The sequence below is a fragment of the Neoarius graeffei genome, chromosome 4 (genome assembly GCF_027579695.1).
Source record: "Neoarius graeffei isolate fNeoGra1 chromosome 4, fNeoGra1.pri, whole genome shotgun sequence".
Classification (NCBI taxonomy): domain Eukaryota; kingdom Metazoa; phylum Chordata; class Actinopteri; order Siluriformes; family Ariidae; genus Neoarius; species Neoarius graeffei.
The window spans coordinates 2,697,585-2,721,051 of NC_083572.1; the positions used below are offsets into that span (position 1 = coordinate 2,697,585).

At 40.3% G+C, this 23,467-nt stretch overlaps 2 protein-coding genes across 6 annotated transcripts in view; both read right to left on the minus strand.

Annotated features, from left to right (window-relative positions):
- Positions 1-9,593, minus strand: part of LOC132884729 (endonuclease V-like) — a 56,742-nt gene extending 47,149 nt beyond the window's left edge. For 2 of the 5 annotated variants that reach the window (XM_060918620.1, XM_060918621.1), the window contains exons 1-7: positions 9,508-9,593; positions 6,800-6,971; positions 6,280-6,414; positions 5,783-5,834; positions 5,601-5,713; positions 5,200-5,268; positions 4,960-5,088 (exon numbers count right to left, since the gene is read on the minus strand). In XM_060918620.1, coding sequence (XP_060774603.1) covers positions 4,960-5,088; positions 5,200-5,268; positions 5,601-5,713; positions 5,783-5,834; positions 6,280-6,414; positions 6,800-6,971; positions 9,508-9,551 — 714 coding nt within the window. In that variant the 5' untranslated portion in view covers positions 9,552-9,593. The remainder of the gene's footprint in view (positions 1-4,959; positions 5,089-5,199; positions 5,269-5,600; positions 5,714-5,782; positions 5,835-6,279; positions 6,415-6,799; positions 6,972-9,507) is intronic. The other 3 variants (XM_060918623.1, XM_060918622.1, XM_060918624.1) reach the window with 3 other exon arrangements.
- A 3,074-nt stretch (positions 9,594-12,667) lies between these two features.
- The window catches only part of si:dkey-237i9.1 (SEC14-like protein 1), a 54,875-nt gene continuing 44,075 nt past the window's right edge, over positions 12,668-23,467 (minus strand). Inside the window, exons 13-16 of the mRNA XM_060918625.1 lie at positions 21,269-21,403; positions 20,935-21,186; positions 20,305-20,483; positions 12,668-16,754 (exon numbers count right to left, since the gene is read on the minus strand). Coding sequence (XP_060774608.1) covers positions 16,649-16,754; positions 20,305-20,483; positions 20,935-21,186; positions 21,269-21,403 — 672 coding nt within the window. The 3' untranslated portion in view covers positions 12,668-16,648. The remainder of the gene's footprint in view (positions 16,755-20,304; positions 20,484-20,934; positions 21,187-21,268; positions 21,404-23,467) is intronic.

Consider the following 23,467-nt stretch of genomic DNA (forward strand, 5'->3'; position numbering starts at 1 on the left):
AACCTGGACAAGGTGAATTCATTTAAAGGCAAGAATCAAAAATCAAAATTGATTGAGTGTTAATCCAAAAGCAGTCGTGAAATCGCTGCAGTGCCAGAGCTCTTGGCTGACCTTGACTTCTTGGCCTCAGTTACAGGAGCATCACGGTGCTTTTCTGCTGCAGTGTCCGGCACTCTGAAGTCACTTCTGTGATGAGTCATACCAGGTTGAACACTTTATTGGAGGTGATTTGTTTCCCCAAAGAAGTACGCAGGCAATAGACGTACACACACTACGCAAACACGCACACCTAATGGCTAAACATACAGGACGTGCCTGAAATGTAAAACATGCTGCAGGAAGATGGCACCAAACTAAGACCTTCTAAAGAAAATGTATCTTCCACTATCCTACACAGGACTCGAAATTCATATATTTTCTCACCAGCCAGCTGGACTAGTTCCCTTCCAAAGTAACTCGCCAAAAAGAAAATCAACTCGCCAAAATTTGTTCATGTATGAATTTTACTTCTGTCAAAAATAACACAAAAGAGAGTAGTTACCATGGTTCATGACTAATGTGCATTTATTTCAAGACCCGAGTATTTTGATACTGTTTTTTTTGCACACTTTACAAATTGGCATTTGCTGTTCCACGTCCTCCTCGCGATATCCAAAAAAATGCCAGATGACTGACCCCTTACTAGTTCTTTTAGGAACCAATTCGTCCGCTTCCATTTTTAATTTGTCGCTGAAATTGACAGAGCTTACACGGTAGCCTATGCAACACCAGCGACTGCACAAACTGAGCCAGCGCTGACTAGAAACCAGAAACAGAAACTAGAAAATCTTCCCACAAGCAGTGTTGCCAGATACTGCTGACGTTTTCCAGCCCAAAATATGTTCAAAACCTGCCAAAATGCACTTAAAACCGCCCAATCTGGCAACACTGCCTGCAAGTTCCTTTCAGCACCTCGATGTCGCCCGGGATTGGATGGCGAGTGCGTGATGTTATTGTTTTTTTTACCCTTAGGCAGCCTCTCACGTTACTGCCTGAGGGACAGGGAGAAAACCACCGGAAAAGTTTTAAACAAACACGAAACAAACGCAAGTCAGCAGATGACCATAAAATACTCGATAGTTACGATATAGTAATTATATGTATCTCACACAGAATTTTCGGAGATATATTGAATATATTCAATATATCGCACAGTCCTAGTCTGAATTTTCGATTCATATATTTTTATTTTCAACTAGCCAGCCGGGCTGCCTAGTGACAGGAATTACCAGCCAAATGACAAATTAAGTCACCTCGGGCGACCAGACCACCGCGAATTTCGAGCCCTGCTACACATCCCATAATACTCTGCCTCTTATTTGTAATTGTTTTTAAATTAAGATTGTAAAGTGGTGCTTGAAAGTTTGTGAACCCTTTAGAATTTTCTATATTTCTGCATAAATATGACCTAAAACATCATCAGATTTTCACACAAGTCCTAAAAGTAGATAAAGAGAACCCAGTTAAACAAATGAGACAAAAATATTATACTTGGTCATTTATTTATTGAGGAAAATGATCCAATATTACATATCTGTGAGTGGCAAAAGTATGTGAACCTCTAGGATTAGCAGTTAATTTGAAGGTGAAATTAGAGTCAGGTGTTTTCAATCAATGGGATGACAATCAGGTGTGAGTGGGCACCCTGTTTTATTTAAAGAACAGGGATCTATCAAAGTCTGATCTTCACAACACATGTTTGTGGAAGTGTATCATGGCACGGACAAAGGAGATTTCTGAGGACCTTAGAGAAAGCATTGTTGATGCTCATCAGACTGGAAAAGGTTACAAAACCATCTCTAAAGAGTTTGGACTCCACCAATCCACAGTCAGACAGTTTGTGTACAAATGGAGGAAATTAAAGACCATTGTTACCCTCCCCAGGAGTGGTCGACCAGCAAAGATCACTCCAAGAGCAAGGCATGTAATAGTCGGCGAGGTCACAAAGGACCCCAGGGTAACTTCTAAGCAACTGAAGGCCTCTCTCACATTGGGATGAACACTGTTAATGTTCATGAGTCCACCATCAGGAGAACACTGAACAACAATGGTGTGCATGGCAGGGTTGCAAGGAGAAAGCCACTGCTCTCCAAAAAGAAAATTTGCTGCTCGTCTGCAGTTTGCTAAAGATCACGTGGACAAGCCAGAAGGCTATTGGAAAAATGTTTTGTGGACGGATGAGACCAAAATAGAACTTTTTGGTTTCAATGAGAAGCGTTACGTTTGGAGAAAGGAAAACACTGCATTCCAGCATAAGAACCTTATCCCATCTGTGAAACATGGTGGTGGTAGTATCATGGTTTGGGCCTGTTTTGCTGCATCTGGGCCAGGACGGCTTGCCATCATTGATGGAACAATGAATTCTGAATTATACCAGCGAATTCTAAAGGAAAATGTCAGGACATCTGTCCATGAACTGAATCTCAAGAGAAGGTGGGTCATTCAGCAAGACAACGACCCTAAGCACACAAGTCGTTCTACCAAAGAATGGTTAAAGAAGAATAAAGTTAATGTTTTGGAATGGCCGAGTCAAAGTCCTGACCTTAATCCAATGGAAATGTTGTGGAAGGACCTGAAGCGAGCAGTTCATGTGAGGAAACCCACCAACATCCCAGAGTTGAAGCTGTTCTGTATGGAGGAACGGGCTAAAATTCCTCCAAGCCGGTGTGCAGGACTGATCAACAGTTACCGCAAACGTTTAGTTGCAGTTATTGCTGCACAAGGGGGTCACACCAGATACTGAAAACAAAGGTTCACATACTTTTGCCACTCACAGATATGTAATATTGAATCATTTTCCTCAATAAATAAATGACCAAGTATAATATTTTTGTCTCATTTGTTTAACTGGGTTCTCTTTATCTACTTTTAGGACTTGTGTGAAAATCTGATGATGTTTTAGGTCATATTTATGCAGAAATATAGAAAATTCTAAAGGGTTCACAAACTTTCAAGCACCACTGTAGTTTGATGGAAAATGGCTGCCGTAGTTCGAGAACATCATTCTCTACTCCTCAATGAAACTTATTCCATTTCGACTGTCAGTGTATCAGCTAATGTGAGGAAGCTTTAGGGTGTTGTTGGGAGGCTTTAAGATGGTGGAGAAGAGCTTTAGACTGTTTCTGGAGACTTTAGAGTGTTTTTGGGGGAGTTCTCATGTTGGGGAAGGACTTTAGGGCATAGTGTGAGGGGTTTTGGGTGTTAGAGAATGGCTTTAGGGTGTTTATAAAAGGCTGTAGGATTTTAGGTGTTTCTTGGGGTTTTAGATTGTTGAGAGTGATTTGAGAAGGACTCAAGGGTTCTGAGCAAGGGTTAATGAGTCGAGAGGAGTTAGGATATTGACAAAAGATTTTTGGAGGTGTTGGAGGTGATTTGTTTCCCCAAAGTAGTACACAAACAGGCAACAGACGTACACACACTACACAAACACACACAGTTTAGGGTATTGGAGAAAGGTTTTAGGGTGTTCGGGAAGGGCTTTAAAGTGTTAGAGAAGGGCTTTAGGGTACTGAGGAAGAGCCTTAGACTGTTGGGGAAGGGCCTTAGGGTACCGGGAAAGGGCTTTAGGGTGCTGAGGAAGGGCTTTTGGGCACTGGGGAAGGGCTTTAGAGTGCTAGGGAAGGGCTTCAGGGTACCGAGGAAGGGCTTTAGGGTGCTACGGAAGGGCTTTAGGGTGCTGGGGAAGGGCTTTTGGCACTGAGTAAGGGCTTTAGAGTGCTAGAGAAGGGCTTCAGGGTCCCGAGGAAGGGCTTTAGGGTAATGAAGAAAAGCTTTAGGGTGCCGGGAAAGGGCCTTAGGGTATTGAGGGAAGGATTTTAGGGTGGTGAAGGGGCTATAGAGTGGTGAGGAAGGAGTTTAGGGTGTTGAAGGGGCTTTCGGGTGTTGGGGAAGGAGTTTAAGATGTTGAGGAATGGCTTTAGGGTGTTGGGAAGGAGCTTTAGGGTGTTGGGAAGGAGCTTTAGGGTGTTGGGAAGGAGCTTTAGGGTGTTGGGAAGGGGCTTTAGGGTGTTGAAGGAGTTTAAGATGAGGAATGGCTTTAGGGTGTTGATGAAGGGCTTTAAGTAGTTATTTGGGTCCTTGTTTTCCTCACCTTTTTTTCCTTCCCCCACTCTCTCAATATCTCTCTTTTTTCCTTTTGGTTTTGTGTTCCTCCTACTCTCCGTCTGTTTTTCTTAGTCTTTGTGAATCCCCCCTTTTACCTTCACCTCCTCCTGTGTTTTCCTCTCTCTCTCTCTTTCCCTCATCAAACTCCTATAAATATCCCTCCCTGACCTGAAATATCAACCTGACCAATTTCTCATGCTCTCCCTCCAGCTCACTGTTTCTGTCTCACTTATTCTGTCTCTCCCACGACCTACCTATCCATTCATCTATCTATAACCCTTTCCCATTCTCTCTCTCTCTCTCTCTCTCATGTCCCAGTTGCAGAGGATTTTTATAGTCTTCTTATTAACACTCTGATTAAAGTGTGGTCTGATCTACAGTACAGCCTTTGGGGAGGAAATGGGGTTCAGGTGTGTCTGTGTGAGAGAGAGAGAGAGAGAATGAGAACATGTGTCTTGTGGTTTGAGGAATAAAGAGAGAGAGAGAGAGAGAGAGAGAGAGAGGGGTTCCAGATGAAATGTGCTGCTGCTTTGATACAATTACTGCACACAGGTTGAACACACTCTCCAAGCCTGTGTGTGTGTTAAAGAGAAATCACAACTGCAGTGGTGCAGTTTTATTGGAAGAAGTGTGTGTTTTTGGGAGAGAGAGAGAGAGAGAGAGAGAGAGAGAGAGAGAGAGCGAGCAAGCAAGAGATGTTCATAACAATGTTTCCTGTTCTACAGTAGATTAACAGCTCCCCCTAATGGCTGCACTGCAACTACTCTGTGTGTGTGTGTGTGTGTGTGTGTGTGTGTGTGTGTGTGAGAGAGAGACCTGTCTTGTGGGTTCAGGAACACGGTAGCAGCAGCAGGAACGTGTGAGACGGACGGCTGTGTCCAGGCTAATCCGATGACCTGCTGACACGTACACGGGTTTAGTGCTGCGGTCTGAACTGCGCAGAGCCTGAGAAAACACACACACACACACACACACACACACACACACACACACAGCACTGAAGTTATATTGTCATTATTGTAGTAACAAATAAATATATAAATAAATAAATCTCACTTGTCCAAGTATTTTTCCTGAATCAGTGACCAGTGGGAAAGTATCACCTGCTTTACTCAGAGCACTGATCTGCACTCACACACACAGAGAGAAGCCATCGGCGTAATATACGCTTCAATACTGACGCAACACACTGAAACACACTGAATTGCGTTACACGTGTGTATAATGCAGCAGTGTGTGAACAGATAGTTATAAATATGAAGTGTGAGGTGGAGGTGTGATGTGTCATCTCCCCCTCCCCCCCAAATTGGCTGGAGTGCAGGGGGGGTAATATTTTGTGCAGTGCAGCAGACAGGCTGCAGTCAGTGACCTGCATGAACCTGAGCAGCAGCACTGAACGGAACCAATCAGCTTTCAGTTACTGAACCATGCTCGAACAAAGGGGGCGGGACTCTTACCTGGGACAGGTGCTCATCATTCTTGACTACACCCTGCACTTGGAGCAGGTTCTTAGCCACGCCCACACAAGGCAGGTCCAACAGAACGCCGAGGTGACACGCCAAACCGAACTCTACACACACACACACACTATTAGCTGAGTGGTAATAAATGAAATGCAGTGTGTGTGTGTTGTGCTCACCTCCGCACTGACCTCTGTAGTGAAACAGACCGTTCCCATCCACAAACAGCACCTGCAGAGGGACAGGAACACTGACTGCTCACTACACACACACACCACTCCAAAACGATGATATTATTATTATTATTATTATTATTATTATAATACAGCAAACAGCTGTGATTGAGAGAGGAGCTGGGAGAAGAAAGATTAAGGGCTTTTTATTTTATTTTGTCATTTCAACCGTATACAGTTGGTAAAGTACACAGTGAAAATGAAACCGTGTTTCTCCAGGACCGTGGTGCTACTACAGTAAACATCAGAGAAAAACATTATGCAAATAAAATAATAGCATAAAGTACGGAAAGAGAAAAGAACCAAAACAACTAAGATAAACAGCATCATGAAAAAAGAAAGACAGAAAGAGACGCATCTGATATTTTATGCTACAGGTAGTGCAATTACACACCGTACACATTTTTTTTGTGTGTGTGTGTGTGTGCGTGTGTGTGTAAAACCTGTGGCATTAGCTCAGGCTGCTCTCTCTGCAGTGTGTGGAGAAGCTGCAGCAGTGGTGGAGCCTCTCTGAAGGCCAAAAACCCAGCAACATACGGAGAACTGAGACACACCATCTCACTGACATCATATACCACCTGCAGGGCGGAAGGGGAGAGAGAGAGAGAGAGAGAGAGAGAGAGAGAGAGAGAGAGAAAGGTTTGTTAAATGAGTCAACGCCTCAGATATGATGATTCTTGTGGAAGATATAATCAGTTGAAGGAGCCAACTGGAAGGAAGAAAAAAGAAAAAGAAACAGGGAAGAAAGGAATAAAAGGCAAACGGAAAAATTTAATCAATCAATGAATGGAAACAAGAAAGGAAGGCAGTATGAAGGGAAGGAAATAAGGATAAGAGGAAGGAAGAAATGAAGACAGATTGTTATTATTTACGTTAGGTTAACATAGCACGTTGTAAATTTCGTTGTACATTTTGTGCAGTGACAATAAAGGCATCCTATTCTATTCTATCTATTATTCTGACCTGGAGCTCGGGGTAGTTGAGGATGACAAGTTGAGCGCACGCATTGTGCTCGTCTCCTTTAATAAATGACAGGTCGACTCCCCCGACTCTCTCCAGCCCTCTGAAGTCTGGCTCCTTCTGCCACGCCTCAGTGTCCTCCAACACCAACCGCTGTTTCATACAGTCCTGCTCGCTACACACACACACACACACACACACACAGCCAACATTAACCATACATTACTGTCTATATCCAAGTGTGTCGGAAAAAGCGCTTAGCTCAAAAACCACTCGTACTTGAGCTAATTTGCTCGATCTAGCTAGCGACTGCTATTCAGCAACACTACATATATCCAGGCCATGACACAGTGGGGTGAAGATATGGAGTTCATCTTCGAGTGGTGAATGTGTACATCAGGAAAGAGTGAACCAGATGAGCGAATATTTTCAACACGAGAAGATAAACTTCATATCTTCGCACCACTGTGTAAGGTTCTTTATATTTCTGGACACATCCTCAAAACAAATACACAAGTTAATCAAAAGAATTTTAATTTTGAACCGGTTCACCATTTTGACAACACTGTAGGAAAACACTCGGAGTGACGTCATCTGAGCGAAATATCGGGAATTATCCTCCATACAGGACACTTTTTCCATGGAATAAAAATGTGTTCTATTCCCTTCCAGTGGGTTTACTGATAGCATGCAATATTGTCATCATATCACTTATCCTCCATGTATTATGCCACTCTTCCCAATGGAGAATGAGTGTGCAATATTGTTATAATATTGCGTGTTGTCAAGACAACACAATATCGCACATTGGAGCTCATGCAAGGATCCAATGACAAAACTTTTCTGCTGCGAACGCACACAATCATTTCTTTGTCGGCTGGGAAAGAGGGAAGACGAGGCTAATCCAGTGCTACTGCTAGGTTTAAGCACTAAATAAATAAACTGAAACTAGACACACGCTGAACACCCAAAAGGCTACCAAAACTTCATTAGATATTCTTCACGCATATTTATAAGAGAAAAACATACCAACGGACATCGAAAAACTGGAAAAGAGACACGTCGGAGATGTAAAACTTTCGCACTAGTGAGTGACTGTGACAGTTTGTACACAAACATGACCACCAGGTTTCCTTCATTAAAAGCGGAAGATTTAGAGAGAATTTTGGCTGCCAGGTCGCTTTAGTGTGTGTGGCTGTCAATTTTAAAAGTAACTCAGTAAATTACACAGGGAAAATAATAATAATAATAATAATAATAATAGGCTTGAATGTGCTAGCATTGGCCTTTGGTAACACTACACCAGCTGGAAGGCAACTGGACTGCTTCGCTAACAGCACCGAGTCGCAGGTAAGCTTGCGTTGGCCTTCGAGAATGCTGATATGAAGTGTGTGTATGTATAATAATAATAATAATAATAATAATATTATTATTATTTTTCCGTGGTCTGTCAGATATATTCCATTCAGCTCCTCATCTTCGACTTGTTGAGTATCATGCTCGCTGAACGGAATATATCTGATAGACCACGAAAAAAAAAGCCAGACAATATTATTTAAATCGGTCACTCAGATCTGCGACGAGTTTCATATGAAAAATGTGAGTTTTTCAACATGAGAAGATAAACTTCATATCTTCAAGCCAACGTGTGATTTTCTTTCTATTAAATCAACAAACAAAAAAGTCCCCAAAATTTATCATCGATTTCCTCACAAGTGACACAGAGATTTAGATCAAGGTTTTGGTTCTCCATGTCCCAGATGGAGCTTGGACGAAAAACACCAGTGGCGAATTTCACAGGAAAACACCCGTGTTTATGTAATAATTAGTAATATTAAGTGTAAAATAAGAAACTGAAGTTTATCAGTAAACGATTCCATCACTCTCATACTGCCACAGTTTAACAGCCTCGATACGACAGCAGGCTAAAGCCAGTATCTCACTGGGCTGCGACAGCCTGCGACTAATCGGAGACCCAACAATTGCGATAAAATATGCGAATTAGCGACAAATTTTCACTTGGAAATCACAGTGAATTGATAGTCGCATATTTTACCGCAATTGTCGTGTCTCCAACTAGTCGCAGGCTGTCGCAGCCCGGCTTTCCCTCGGCAGGTGGGAAGTAGAGGAAGCCTCACGGAAACTGACTTGAGAAGGGTTCGCGACGGCTTTGTGACACCAGCACGGCTATTTTGAGAGAAATTCTGTCGCATGAATTTTTTGAACCTGTTCAACATTTCAGCGATGAAGGAGCGACACTTTGCGACTCATGTGAGGAAATTGAGAAGCCCCGCGAATGTTTCAAGACACTTTTGAAACTCTCGCACGAATGACGTTCGCAATTTGTCGCAGCCCAGTGAGATACTGGCCTAACAGAATTCCTAAAATTCTCGGATGGGTTTGGTTGGCCACCCCAGCATTTTCTGTGGCCCCCCCTCTGTAACAGGCGCCCCCTGCTGTTAAAGCCCTCAGCATGGCGCTGCTTGAACAGCTCAGGAACACGCACTCCCTCTCCGAACCCACTCCACTCCACTCCACTCCACTCGGCTCCCAGTCCTGCTGTGTTTTCACTCTGTTTCCTGAACACCAGTCGCTGCGCTGTGATTTCCGCCACACATTTCCGGTTTTCAGACAATAATTAAAGAAAGAAATTAATCTTCTCTAAATACTTTAAATCGTGTTTAAACTCTGTGTGTGTGAGCGAGTCAGACCTTTCCCACCTCCCCACCACCTCCTCCTCCTCCGGAGCGCGCATTCACCTCCGCTTTATTTACTCCGGGGTTCGCTTCACACTTCCGGGTTCTAACGTCACGCAAGTGAAGGGGGCGTGGTTAAAGAGAGCGGAATAAATAAAGCGCGCGTGCCCCACTGCAGGAGGGAGAGTGAGGAGTTCCAGCAGCTCGAGCGCAGAGACAGAGAAACAGAGAGAGAGAGAACTGTAGGGGAGGTTAAAAAAAGGAATAAAAAATAAACGAATCAAAAACAGGAACAAAAAATAAAAATCAAATAGGAATAAAAGTAAAAAGAAATAAAAGAAATAAAAATAAAGGATAAAAAAATAAAGGAATAAAATAAAAATGAATAAAATACTATTCCTTTACTGATCCCCAGGAGGGAAATTCAGGAGTTACAGCAGCAGCTCAAGTACAGAGTCAAACAGAGATAAATGTAGGGGAGGTTAAAAAAAAAAAGGAATAAAAAATAAACGAATCAAAAACAAAAATAGGAACAAAAAATAAAAAACAAACTAAAAACAAGAAATAAAAATAGGAATAAAAAAGAATCAAAAATAAAAAACTAAAAAAGGAATAAAAATATCAAAACAAAAAGGAATAAAAAATTAAAAGAAAAAATTAAAAGGAATAAAAAAGGATAAAAAAAATAAAGGAATAAAATAATAAAAAGGAATGAAATAATATTCCTTTACTGAGCCCCAAGAGGGGAAATTCAGGAGTTACAGCAGCAGCTCAAGTACAGAATGAAATATAGATAAATGTAGGGGAGGTTTTAAAAAAAAAGGAATAAAAAAAAACAAACGAATCAAAAACAAAAATAGAAACAAAAAATAAAAATCAAACCAAAAATAAAAAAACTAAAAAAGGGAATAAAAAAAGGAATATAAATCAAAATAAAAAGGATTAAAAAAAGAAAAAAATTAAAAGGAACAAAAAAAGGAATAAGAATAAATAAAGGATTAAAAAATAAAGGAATAAAATAATAAAAAGGAATGAAATAATATTCCTTTACTGAGCCCCAAGAGGGGAAATTCAGGAGTTACAGCAGCAGCTCAAGTACAGAACGAAATATAGATAAAATGTAGGGGAGGTTTAAAAAAAAAGGAATAAAAAAAACAAACGAATCAAAAATAGAAACAAAAAATAAAAATCTAACTAAAAATAAGAAATAAAAAAGGAATTAAAAAGAATAAAAAATAAAACTAAAAAAGGAATAAAAATAAAGGAATAAAAAATGAAAAGAATAAAATTTAAAAGGAATCAAAACAGAAAAGTATCAAAAAATAAAAAGGAATAAAATCATAAAATAATATTCCTTTATTGATCTGCATGAGGGGAAATTCAAGTGTTGCAGCAGCTCAAGTACAGAGTGAAATATAGATAAATGTATATTAGGTTAAAAAAGGAATAAAACATAACAGAATAAAGACAGATAGAACGTCTACTTCATTTACTTTTTTTGGACTACATAATATTTTGAATATAATAAGGTCAAGACATGGTGTAAGTACTGAAACACATTTTTGGGAATTCTGGCTTACTGTGATTCCAGGAAATTAATTAATATTCCTGTATCTTTATTTGTTGATTGATCAGTGTGCCTTGGCAGAATTGACTGACTATCCTCTGAATGTTTCTTAATTCTGCCTTAAATTCACACAAATTTATCTCTAGAACAAACATTCCTGCATTACACAGAAATCCTGAAAATTCCTGAAAGTGTGACCTGGAGGTGAACCTGACACACCTCCAGTCCATTCTTTATCAGCTCATTCCATCAGATCTAATACTTCACCACAGAGATTTTATAAAACACCCTGAACATCAGTATACTCCTTGCAGTTTTCTTCTTCTCTCCTGGGACATTAGTATTATTGTATATGTGTTGGCACTGTTCAGTGATGAGAAAACTGGAAATTTGTAAACCTTTGTCAGAATTAATTGGAGTCGTCTGTGATCCCAGTGCATTCCGGGGTCTTCTCAAAGTCTTCATGACTTCCTCAGCAGCACAGGTTCATCCCTGCTGCAGCTGCAAAACTCCTCTTCTTTCTCTGTACAATTACTGGAGGCTTTATTTTAACTGTGGGTTTTACTGTTGTCATAAACGTCATATAAATAATCCAACATCTAATCATAATATCTGGTTTCTGTTTAAAAAAAAAATATGCAAAGTCCTTCAAAGATCTGCCTGCCATCTGAAGATAATCCACAAGGGGGCGACGTTGACACGCGTTTACATTTCTCAGTGTTTTGGTGTAGTTGTGTGTGATATTCTGTAGTTTATGAGCTGTGGGACACTAAATGCTTAATTCTTAAAGCGTGTTGGGAAATATGGAAATGTGGACATTTTGGTCAACCGTGTTTCAGATTTGTAGATAAATTGCATCTAAATCAGGCCTCTTAAAAGTTTAATAATAATAATAATGACCTGTCCACCCTGTTTTGAACACAGCAGCGTCTGAAAGTCCATGTAGTTTTAAGCTCCGCCCATTTCACAATAACAGCATGACGCAGGTGAAATACTCATCACATTCATCTATAAAAAGTTATTTACTCCAAAACCAGGTTTTTTTTCCTTGCTTTAAGAGCAAAAAAGAGCTTTCCAGAGGATCTGAATTCATGAAGTTATCCATACTCATCATTCCTCTCAGTCCAGAGAAACTTCCCCAAAATGGTTATGGATTTATAGGAGTTTACACACAATTTATTGAAGAAAAAAATTCTCGAGATAGATATTTTAATGGCAAATATTATCCAAAAGATTGTTTTATAGAAGTACGCAAACATTTAATTCAATCAAATTTAAATAAAAGCAAATTTACCTTCAATGTCAGCTAGAGCTTTTACTTAAAAAAAAAAAAAAAAAAAAATTACCTGGGCTTTAACAGGTCTAATTATGACCATCTCCCTCCCTCCCTTTTTTTTTTTTTTTTTTTTACAAAACATTAACTTCATCTACATCACAAAAATCAAGAACAGTTTGCTTTGTTTCATGAACAAATAAAGCTATAAAATGTCTATGATGCATAAGTGACAAACCCCACAATTATTTTTATACAAAGCAAACAAAAACCATTCCCACCCCACCAGTAAGAAAGATGAGCAAGAAAAAGAGGAAATAAAAAGACTCTGCACATGATCTCTTAATTCAAGTTTAATAATTTCCAAAGAAAAACAAATGTAAAGGTGCTCTCTCGTATATTAATCTCAAAGGTTTATCTTTACACAGTTATTTAAATGAGAGAAAGATATGCAGTGTGCGCGAACGAGGAGCCCAGCGCGTGCGTGGATGAGAAACAGACATTCATGAAAAGAAAAAACAAAAAGACAGTTATATATTATTATATACATAGCCCTCGTATGGTATGGCAAACAGCGAGCAGAGAAAGACGTCCTCACACCACGCTGAGACAGTGAGTGAGCTTTAGAGCAGGAAAACAAAAAACAAAAACCCCAACGATGTCAATGAAGGATCATGAAGTTTCATGGAATTCTGCGTCACCTTTATGACCTGCTGTAAAGAAAATCATGACCATTTCATTAATTCTGTTAATGTAATAAAGATTTCAGTTCTTGTAATTGCTTCAGTTCAAGTTTGTCGAATGTCGCAGGCTGCTTTCACGCCTTCAACCCACAAACACGTGGCGTGCTGGTGAAAAAGTCTCAGTGAGAGAAGAGGAGATGGAAATTAAACGGAAAACATTTGTTGACCAAGCAAAACATTTTTGGGACGTTTGACGATACAATACAATATGATACGTGACGTTTAAAAAAAAAAAAAAAACTCAAATTTTCAAGCCAAATAGTTTATCTGCGTTTCCAATATAAATTAAAGTTATTCCAGAAAGCTCAGCTTGATAAGAGCAGTAGTTAAGCATGTTGCTATGGTTACAGAGTTCACGTCACATGAGCCAGAGTGCAGCAGCTAATAAAAGCTGTGATGCGGATCACGTTCTGAATCTCATTACATGATGAGCCGGATCAAGACGCTCCGATTGGCTGTTTTGAAAACGCACCATGTGACCGTCACTAATCCAGTTCTACGTCTGGATGTAAAAATCACCAACTCCGCAATAACGATAACGGTGTACATAAATCAGGGCAGTACGTTCTGGCCATCACCATTGACCGCAAATGGCAGGCCACGCCCACAAGTTGCTTTTTTGGTTAAGATTTCTTTGACCTGCTACTATGGTGATTTTTTTTTGGGGGGGGGGGGGTACTTGGTACAGAAAATCCATTTCATTGAAAGGACACAGGATGTGAAAGATGCATTTACATCTGGTTGCTCTGAAAATTTACCAAAATCGATTTCAGAGACTGATTTTTAAAAAGTGGGCGGGGCTTTTGGAGTCTTTAATGGGGGGGAGGAGAGCCAAAATGCAATTCCACCACTTTTTGCATGTAGTTGAAAACATGAAACAATGAGCGAATGAGCTTCGTAAATGTTTGTAAACCATAATCCTTGCTGACGTCTGTCTTTTCTGTTGCGAGAGTGATAATAAAAGGGGCGGAGCTACAACGCGATATGGGTGCAGCCCTGTTTCTCTGTTCGCGTTAGCCCTACTTTGCTAGTCACACAAGAACAAACGTGAACATGACGCCAATGCGATGCTGCATTGTGAGGAGATTGTCCAGTCTGTTGCGTCGCTGTAAACTGTTGAGGAAAGAACAGACGTCGTGTGCATCTCAACATCCAGAAAGTGCCTAGCATTTAGCTAACCGATAACCCCCCCCCAAAAAAAATGCACTCAAAAATGGTGGAAATGTGACGACAAACCTGTGCTTTTGTGCATGACATGTAAAATGTAAAAATATAAATATATTTATCATGATCGGAAATGTTTATTAAAAAACCCCACCCTTCACAAGCCTCTCCACCAAGTACACAGTAGAACTCATGTATTTAATCAGAAAACCACACCTTGAATTTTCCAGTTTCTGAGCTGGAACACAGCCTGAAATGTGGAGTGAAAAGAAAAAAAAAAAAAAAGAAAAAAAAATAACCCAAACAAAAAAACCCACCATTATCAACTCAAACACCAACTTGAGTAAATCTGAAATCCACAACACGCATCACATTTTTTCCTCTTTCAAGTCTAAACACTTGGCACGTGAGTGTTCCAGCTCCGATTTGGAACACATCCAGCTGGGGTGTTCATCTCACCTCACCAACCTCATCATCGCTCTGTTCAAAAGCACCAAAGCGTGAAGGTCACAAAAACGGTTGAGTGAGACTTATACTCTCCCTCGCTCTCTGATTTTTTTCCCCTTTAAAAAAAAAAGCCCACCTTTTCCAGTTTTGATTTGGAACAAAGCCAAGATAATTTCACAGATGATCACACGAGACGTACGAATTCACCTTCCAGAGTAAACAGTAGTTTAGAAAAGCTCGTGCCAGTTTGGATTTGAAACACAGCCGTGATTTGCTAAAAGACGGCTTCCTGAAATGTCCTCGCACTCGGTGTCTCAGGTTTAAACCCACGACCTGAATGATGAAAACCCAAGTGTTACAACCTGCTGGACATTTTATATATAAAACAAAACTAGTCTCCCTACCAAGTGTGCACTCCAGTCTTCACTAAATGGTTGAGCGAGCATCACAACGAACCCTCTCTTGTTTTAAATCGTAACTATCGGAAAACATTCAAGATTGAACACTTTGGTTTTGGAACACAGCCATGACCTTTCTCGAAGTAAGGTTCTCCTCAGCTCAGCTCATGACCTCATCACTCACCTGCACAGGTATGTCACGGGTGAGTAAAGTAAACGTTACCTGAGTGACATGCCCTCGTTTATATAATGGAGATGAGTTAAATACTACTACTAGTAATACACACACACACACACACACACACACACACGACCTGCTCACACGCAGTAAAACTGTTACAATTTTGATACTTAATTTGGAAAAAAAAAATAAATAAACTGACCTGAAAAACCACTGCTTGCAATAAATCGACCTCTATATATATATTAAAAAAAAATAATAATAATAATTGCAGGTGTCTAGAAAGGCCATGAATTTTTAAGATATTTAATGCCCCATACAAGTTGTAAAGCTATCGGCTAGCTACAGTGCGTTACGGTTTGCTAGCTAGCATGGGTCATTTCGAGTTTAGATGGGAAGGCCCCCCCCCCCCCAAAAAAAAAAACCTAATGGGGGAGCCCCTAAAACTTGCAGTTTAAAATTCATGCCTTTCATACATTGTTCTTTGCTAGCCTGAGATAGAGAAAGTTTTGTTAAAAACAATAATTCACGGCCTTGCTGGACATCTGGTTCACTTTGAGAAATCTTCTGAACTACTCAGGCTGCCGCATTCGACACTTTTCATGCTATAAAGTTTTATTTATTTATTAAAACACGAGATCTGTTCCATTGCCAACGTTAACCATCTAATTGTAATATGAACATGCAATTTGACACAATTTCTGATTTAAAAACAAAAAAAAAACAAACAAAAAAAACCATCCAGTCCAACCCAAACCACTTTCGTTTTTGACCTATAAAACAAAAATATTGGCATTTTTTCCCCAGGTTTTTCAATGCATAGAAACGGATCAGTTCGTGAGATCATAAACTGGACGAAGGCGTTGAAATCTTTAGGATTAATTAAATTTAACAAAAAATTAGAATAAAAGTAAGCTAATAACTAACAAACCGAGTACGGAGCACCCTTAAACACCACTGAAACACACGACACGCTCGCGATAAACACGAAGAGAAATGTTTATTGCTTTGTGTGGACGCTTTGCCACGTTTACAAACCTGACCTTTGACCTATAAACGCTGAATCCGTCAGCAAACCCCCCCCCCCCCCCCCCCAAAAAAAAAACCCCAAAAAGTGTGTATACAGTATTCCTGTGCTGTGTGTAACAACTCGTCCTGCTTTTACAGATCAGACAGTACTTGTATTGCTTGGCCCATCAGACTGAAAAACAGGAAACAGGAAGTGCTCAGTGACCTGACCAGCAGCTCAGCCGAGCACCATGGCAACGCAGATCTTTAAAGCCCTTTAACGCCACGGCACTTCTCAAATGCGTGTAATTATTTTCCTCTGTCCTCCATCTTGTGACCCCTCCCCCTCCGTCCTCCATCTTGTGTCTCCCGGCTCTACCTGGAGATCATGGAGCTGGATTGTGATTGGCTGGAGGACGTGGTGGCGGCACTGAGCTGAGAGAAGCCGCTGTGACTCGACTCCAGACTCGTCATCGAACCCCTGAGAGGAGGGGGGGAAAAAAAAACCCAGAGAGAGAATAAAAAAAAAGGGAATAACAGAATAATGGGACAATGGAGGGAAGGAAGATTGACAATGCACAAAAAGAGACATGAATGACCGTGAGAGAGTGAGAGAGAGATATCACAGTGAGCTTAAACACAATCCTACAGCAGGACACAGGGACTCTCACACACACACTTCCACCCAAAAAATGCTAACATGCTAAACAAGGCATGAGAGACAAAACAGATCCTTTAGCATGGTTAGCGTTCACCTGCTTTTAGCATTAGCAATATTAGCATGTCTGGGTCAAAATGTTCCTTACAGCTCGCTGTCTGGTTCCGACTTTAAAAAAAAAAAAAAAAAAAATTGTAAAAAAAAAAAAAAGCAAAAACTTTCCCCCCCCCTTGTCATCACTAAACACACCTCAAACCAGGCAAACACACGAGCCTTTAAAAAAAAAAAAAAAACAAGAAAGCCAGAAAAGTCTGTGCATGTGTCTGCCACTGTAAAAAGAAAATTATGCAGACGACATTATGCTAACACGGCTAATAAAAAGCACCTGCTCAAACCAATTAGCCGTATAAAGATTCCTCAAACATCAATGAAATGGTATTAAAATTTAAATAATTTACCTCAGAAATTAGCATTAGCCTTGTTAGCATTTTAAAAAAGATTAGTGATTAAGAAGAAGCCAGAGATGGAGTTAGTCAGACATTGCAATGCTTTTTTTTTTTTTTAAATACAAAAAACAAACAAAAACAAACAAAAAACCCCACCACCCCCTTATCAACTTCCGCTTCATTACAACAAAACGTGCAATTTTTCCCCCCTAAATATTAACATGCTAACTAACTTGAATGTTCCAAAAAGAAAAAAATTTGACTTTCCCGTATTATTTATTTTTCAAAACTGCAATGCCTTCTGGGTAAAAAATTAAGTCTCCAAGAAGTCATGCAATAAACGTCACTTAAGTGCAAAGGGAAGTCAATAAGGGAGTGTCAGAGAAACAGTATTGGAACACAGTCGTGATTTTATTCTTAAATTTTTCAGGGATTCACATTAGCGGGGGGGAATAAATTTATATTAAAAAAAACCCACATCACGCCCTCATAACGTTTTTGTTTTTAAATAAATATACATTTTTAGGATTGTCATCAATTAACATACAAAAAATAAAAATGCAACTAAATACTGAAAATATAAATTAAAAATAACTTCAAGGTCTTTAAAAACTAAAAATATGGCATAAATAAAATGGATATTTAAAAATTACATTTTTAAAAAAGGCAACACTAGAGATATTTGTCCAATTAAGAGGAATAATTATTATAAATTGATTTATTATGACGCTATGAGGACGTTTTGCAAATTTCACTCAGAAGAAGAAAATTCGAAAGTACACACACTTTCTTTTCTTATGTTAAAGGAACACACCGCCATTTTACAACTTTCATTAGAGACTTTATCCACTCTGTCTGTAGCGTTCATATAAAATCAGCCTTCAAAACTTCATGTTTCCCTGCACGGAGAATAAAAACGAAGAAAACAGGTGAAACGCACTGGGAGAAGTTTGAGTCGATGCTGAATTTTGATTATAAAACAAATTCTGTGTCCGTACATCAGACACACTACTACAAATTCTGAACTTTAAGTAGTCCCGGCTCTAGGACACTTTCCTGAAGGTTGTGTCGTATCCATACGCCATCATAGACACACAACTACAAATTCTTGTGTTTAATAAAGTAGCTCCGGTTACTTTATGTTATCCTCAAAAGTTTTGTAGTATCCATATGCCAGGGACCAGTGATGGGAATAACAGCGTTAGAAATAAACGGCGTTACTAACGGCGTTACTTTTTTTAGTAACGAGTAATCTAACTAATTACTTTTTACATCGTTATAACGCCGTTCCCGTTACTTACAATAAAATACTATGCGTTACTTTATTAAAGCTGTTCTCATCTGGCACGCTGCTTGTTCAGCCTTTCTTTACTCTGCTTTCGTGTGGGGCGGGGAGACACGAGACAATGGCACAGTAAGCCAATCAGAGTAGATTTGGACAACATAGATACGTAGGTAGGCCACGCCTACTGCACTACTGCGCGCTGTTTCAATCAGAAGACCCAGCGATGGCGAGCAGTCAGCCCAGCACTGCGCTTTCACACTGGAAATACAGCCATTACTTTTCATTACTTGAAATAAAAGGCAAGAGTGTTTGCGTGCAATGCACATTATATCGAGGAACAAAGTGTTTGTCCTCGTCAGTGGCCAGTAATTAGTAACAATTTTAATAACTACAAAAATATATTAGTACATTTGATAGATGTCTTATCTCACATTGTCCCACAAAAATATTAATAGTGTAGATAACATTACTAATTGGTTCTGTTAAGTGTCCATTTCAGTCATTAAACACATTTAACATTCACTTTTATTATGATTACACTAACTGAATTTGATTTTTTTTGAGGGGGAACAAAATGTAACGGAATAATTACTTTCCCTGGTAATTAGTTACTTTTATAACAAAGTAACTCCGTTACTAACTCAGTTACTTTTTGGGAAAAGTAACTAGTAACTATAACTAATTACTTTTTGAAAGTAACGTGCCCAACACTGCCAGGGACAAGAACTACAAAATTCCTCTCCGTTTTTAAAAAAGTAGTCCCGGCTTTATTTTATATCTTCCTGAAGGTTGTGTTGTATCCATGCACCACCAGAGAGACCCAGAGTACAAAATTCTCCTATTTAATAAAAGTAGATGCAGTTACTTCACACTCACTCTCTCCAAGCCCCCCCCACCATAATCATATGCTGACCGATGCACAAGCTACAAATCCCCCCCCCCCAAAAAAAAAGTCCTGGTTTGATCCATACTCCAGAGATGCAGTACAAAATTCCTCCCTTTAATAAAATAGTTCCGGTTACTTTACATTATCCTGAAAGTTTTGTTGTATCCATACCCCATCGGAGTCACAAACAACAAATTCATACATTTAGAAGAGTAGTTCCTTCTCAAAGAGAGGCTAGTATACAGATTTCAGCTTCAATTGTGAACAATTTAATCCCCCCCCCAAAACATCTGCACCGAGACTTCCATTCAGTGATTTTCAGAGCAAAGTGTGTGTGTACATTCGATTTCCTCATCCATGCTTTCACAACCTGCTAGATTTACAGAACCCCAAGCAGAGCATGAGTTCAGCACAGCGTTAGCATCGTCATTAATGCTAACATGTCAACAGAGCCTCGTTAGCATGGCGCTAAAGCTTAGCTAACGGCAAACAGGATCACTTACAAACTCTGCACATCGCAGCAAGCCGTTCTTTACGGAGGGAGAAACAGAAAAGGAAGGCAGTCGTGAGGAAACGGGCGCGAGAGAGAAAGAGAGAGAGAGGCAGCAGCTTGGACAGAGTTCGACTGGAGGCAGTTACATGGCACTGAGGTGAAGTAAATAAATCATTAATTAAAACTGATTACTTCCAGTTCAAAGAGTGTGTGTAAACATGAAGATTCCAGATGTTTCTGCAATGATCCAGATGTGAAGTTACCTGAAGTCCTCTGAACCCAGGACCTCGGTGTAGTACATGACTTTACATTTGTGGGACGAGACCTGCAGCGTCGCCAGCACGTCGTCCACACGCGGCAGGTTGGTGGTGGCGCATGCAGGCATCGAGTGGAACCGCCACTGCAGGATGTAGAACCCAGGCCAGCGCGTCACATGAGAACCCTGCACACGACAGGGAACGGAATAATAAAATAAAGTCACAACGCTTCTGTAAACGAATAAATACACATGACTACAGGGGAGCATGGGTACATAAACAAGAATGATACAGTAATAAACAAACAAGACAAATAAATTAAAATGCAACTTAAAACCGTAAATAAACAACAAAAGTAAATAAAATAAACACAAAATGGAGATAAACAAATAGCCAGACAGCTGGATGAAAAATAGGATAAAGGAATGAATAAAGAAGACAGAAATGAATAAGCAATTAAAAAAAATGGAGAGATAAATAGATAATACACCATAACACACAAACTCATCCCTGAAACTTCTATCAGGATGTGGTGCGTGACACGTGTCTTTAGTTTTACACCAAAGCTATGATGCGAATCAGGTAGAGCTACCGGTTTAGCATCGGTGTTGATGAGGTCATCAGTGACGTTGTTACCTGTACGCTCTCTCCCTCCTTACAGGTGAGTGGAGACTCCACCATGCTGTAGTCCTGCCCCAGCTGCCACGACTTGTCGATGAGCTGCACATTGTTGCCCCCGGGCGACGTGATGCTGTGAGACGCCAGCGCCTCCTTCCTGGGGGGCTGAGGAGCCCGTTTGGAGTGGTAGATGTTGAAGACCACATCTCCTTTACACACGTCGAAGTCCCAGGTGATCACGGAGGAGGCGTCGATGATCTCGATCAGCAGCTGAATGAGACGCCAGAGGAGATGAAACAAATCCCAAACAAATGCACACAAATTATACACATCACCATACGATGAGCCTGACCTCATGCGGCACTCCTTTAAAGACGCTGGCACTCTGGTAAATGGTCTCCGTCCACAGCTTGATGCCGTCGTTCTCTAGTTCCTCAGGGGTTCTGTACAGAGATTTGGGAACCAGGCCGCCCTCGGGGACCTCGCACTGTAACACAGTGTTCCATAATCATACACTAACCACACTTAATCATGGAGTTGTAAAAGTCCTTCACACTCCTTGAATATTCAAAGCATACATCTGATTTACATTTAGCCACACCCACAACACTGCATAAAAAGGCAAAGCTTTTTTTTTTTTTTTTTGGGCAGGGAGCTGAAAATGACCAACAGTGAAAGAACACCTCCAAAGCAGAGTGTGTGCCAAATCTTCCAGTAATGCAGATCAGCCACTGCATCTCATCAGCTACTGTAAACACACACTAACTCCTCCTCCTTTTAAAGAGGACCATTTACATTTATGCATAAAAGGCAAAGCAGAAAACTAGAAAATGGTGAGTGCGCGTCCAAAATGTGTTGTGCTCTAAATCTTCCAGCAATGTAGCACGTCAACAACCATAAATACTCTAACTCCTCCACTTTTCAGAGAGCAATACTTGCATTTAGTCACACCGACAAAACTCCATAAAAAGGCCAAGTCCCTCTCCCCAGCTACCATAGATGCACAATAACTCCTATAGACCCCTTTCACTGACGTCACCCGAAACTGGAAGTAAACAGACCTTGTGCCATTTTGGAAGACCAACAAACTCGTGATAAGGGGATAATAACGGCAGCGGTATGTGAACCCACGAGAATAAAGTGGAGTGGCAAACGACTTAAACAAACAAATCTGAGCTGTTTTATTTATGATTTATTGGCCCAACAGTAGACTTGAAAGAAACCTGTGTGAGACTTGGCAAAAAACTGTGGATATAATGGATAAGTCTGTGCATGATCTGCGGACACTGAGGTAAGCAAACGCAAGAAATTCAGATTTAAAACATGCTAAAGTGGCCCCAAGTTGATAACTGTATGAGGAGCAAGCCTCCCAGACTTCTACAATTTAATAATAATAACAATAATTTAGGACGGTTTGGGGCTTGCTCGCTGCTGCCAGGTTGGTTGTTGAGTAGCCTGACTTTTTTTTTTTTCCTTGCGTGTGGCATCATTGTTGACGCGAGGTTGTTTTTTGAACATGCCAATAAAGGACACGATTTCCCCTGATGAGTTATGACTTCAGACACTATGCGTGTGTGGAGGTGTGGAGTCCGCGTGATATGTGCGTAAGATAGGCTTCTCATGTGTTTGGAGATCCGCGCTCCGAGACAAGCGCAAGCACCCCCCCCAAGGGAAAAAAAAGGGACCCCCCGAAAATATCGGCATAGTTCGAACACTGAGTGTAGGCACTGGGTGTAAACAACAAATAGTTTACAATGTCTGGGTAGCAAACAGATGGCAGAATTGGTGTCCGGTCCTCCTTATGTTTCCATTCTCCCTTGCCGCGAGTCTTATCATATGGGTCAAACCCATCAATCATAGCCAGTTTCTCCACATACCGTGCCCTTTCTGCAGCTGGTAATGTACTCACATAACCAGAATTATCATCCATCGTGTCACTTTACTCTCGCTCGTACTTTGTTTTATATTGTGAGTGTATGTACTTGGTCTTCCAATATGGCGCCTAACAAAATCTCGCGGCGCGGTGACATCATGTGAAAGGGGTCTATACTTTTAGGGTGCCATTACTTTCCTCCCTCACTGACCAGCTTGTCTTGTGTGTTAGTTTATGGAGGTCTTACTTCACAGGTCATTAATATGAAGAGACTGGAGTTCTATAAAACTGGTGTGGCTGAAATCAATAAGCGATTTATTTAAACTTCATCCATCCATCCATCCATCCCCGTTCAAAAGTTTGGGGTCACCCAGACAATTTAGTGTTTTCCATGAAAAGTCACACTTTTATTTACCACCATAAGTTGTAAAATGAATAGAAAATATAGTCAAGACAATTTTCTGGCCATTTTGAGCATTTAATCGACCCCACAAATGTGATGCTCCAGAAACGCAATCTGCTCAAAGGAAGGTCAGTTTTATAGCTTCTCTAAAGAGCTCAACTGTTTTCAGCTGTGCTAACATGATTGTACAAAGGTTTTCTAATCATCCATTAGCCTTCTGAGGCAATGAGCAAACACATTGGACCATTAGAACACTGGAGTGAGAGTTGCTGGAA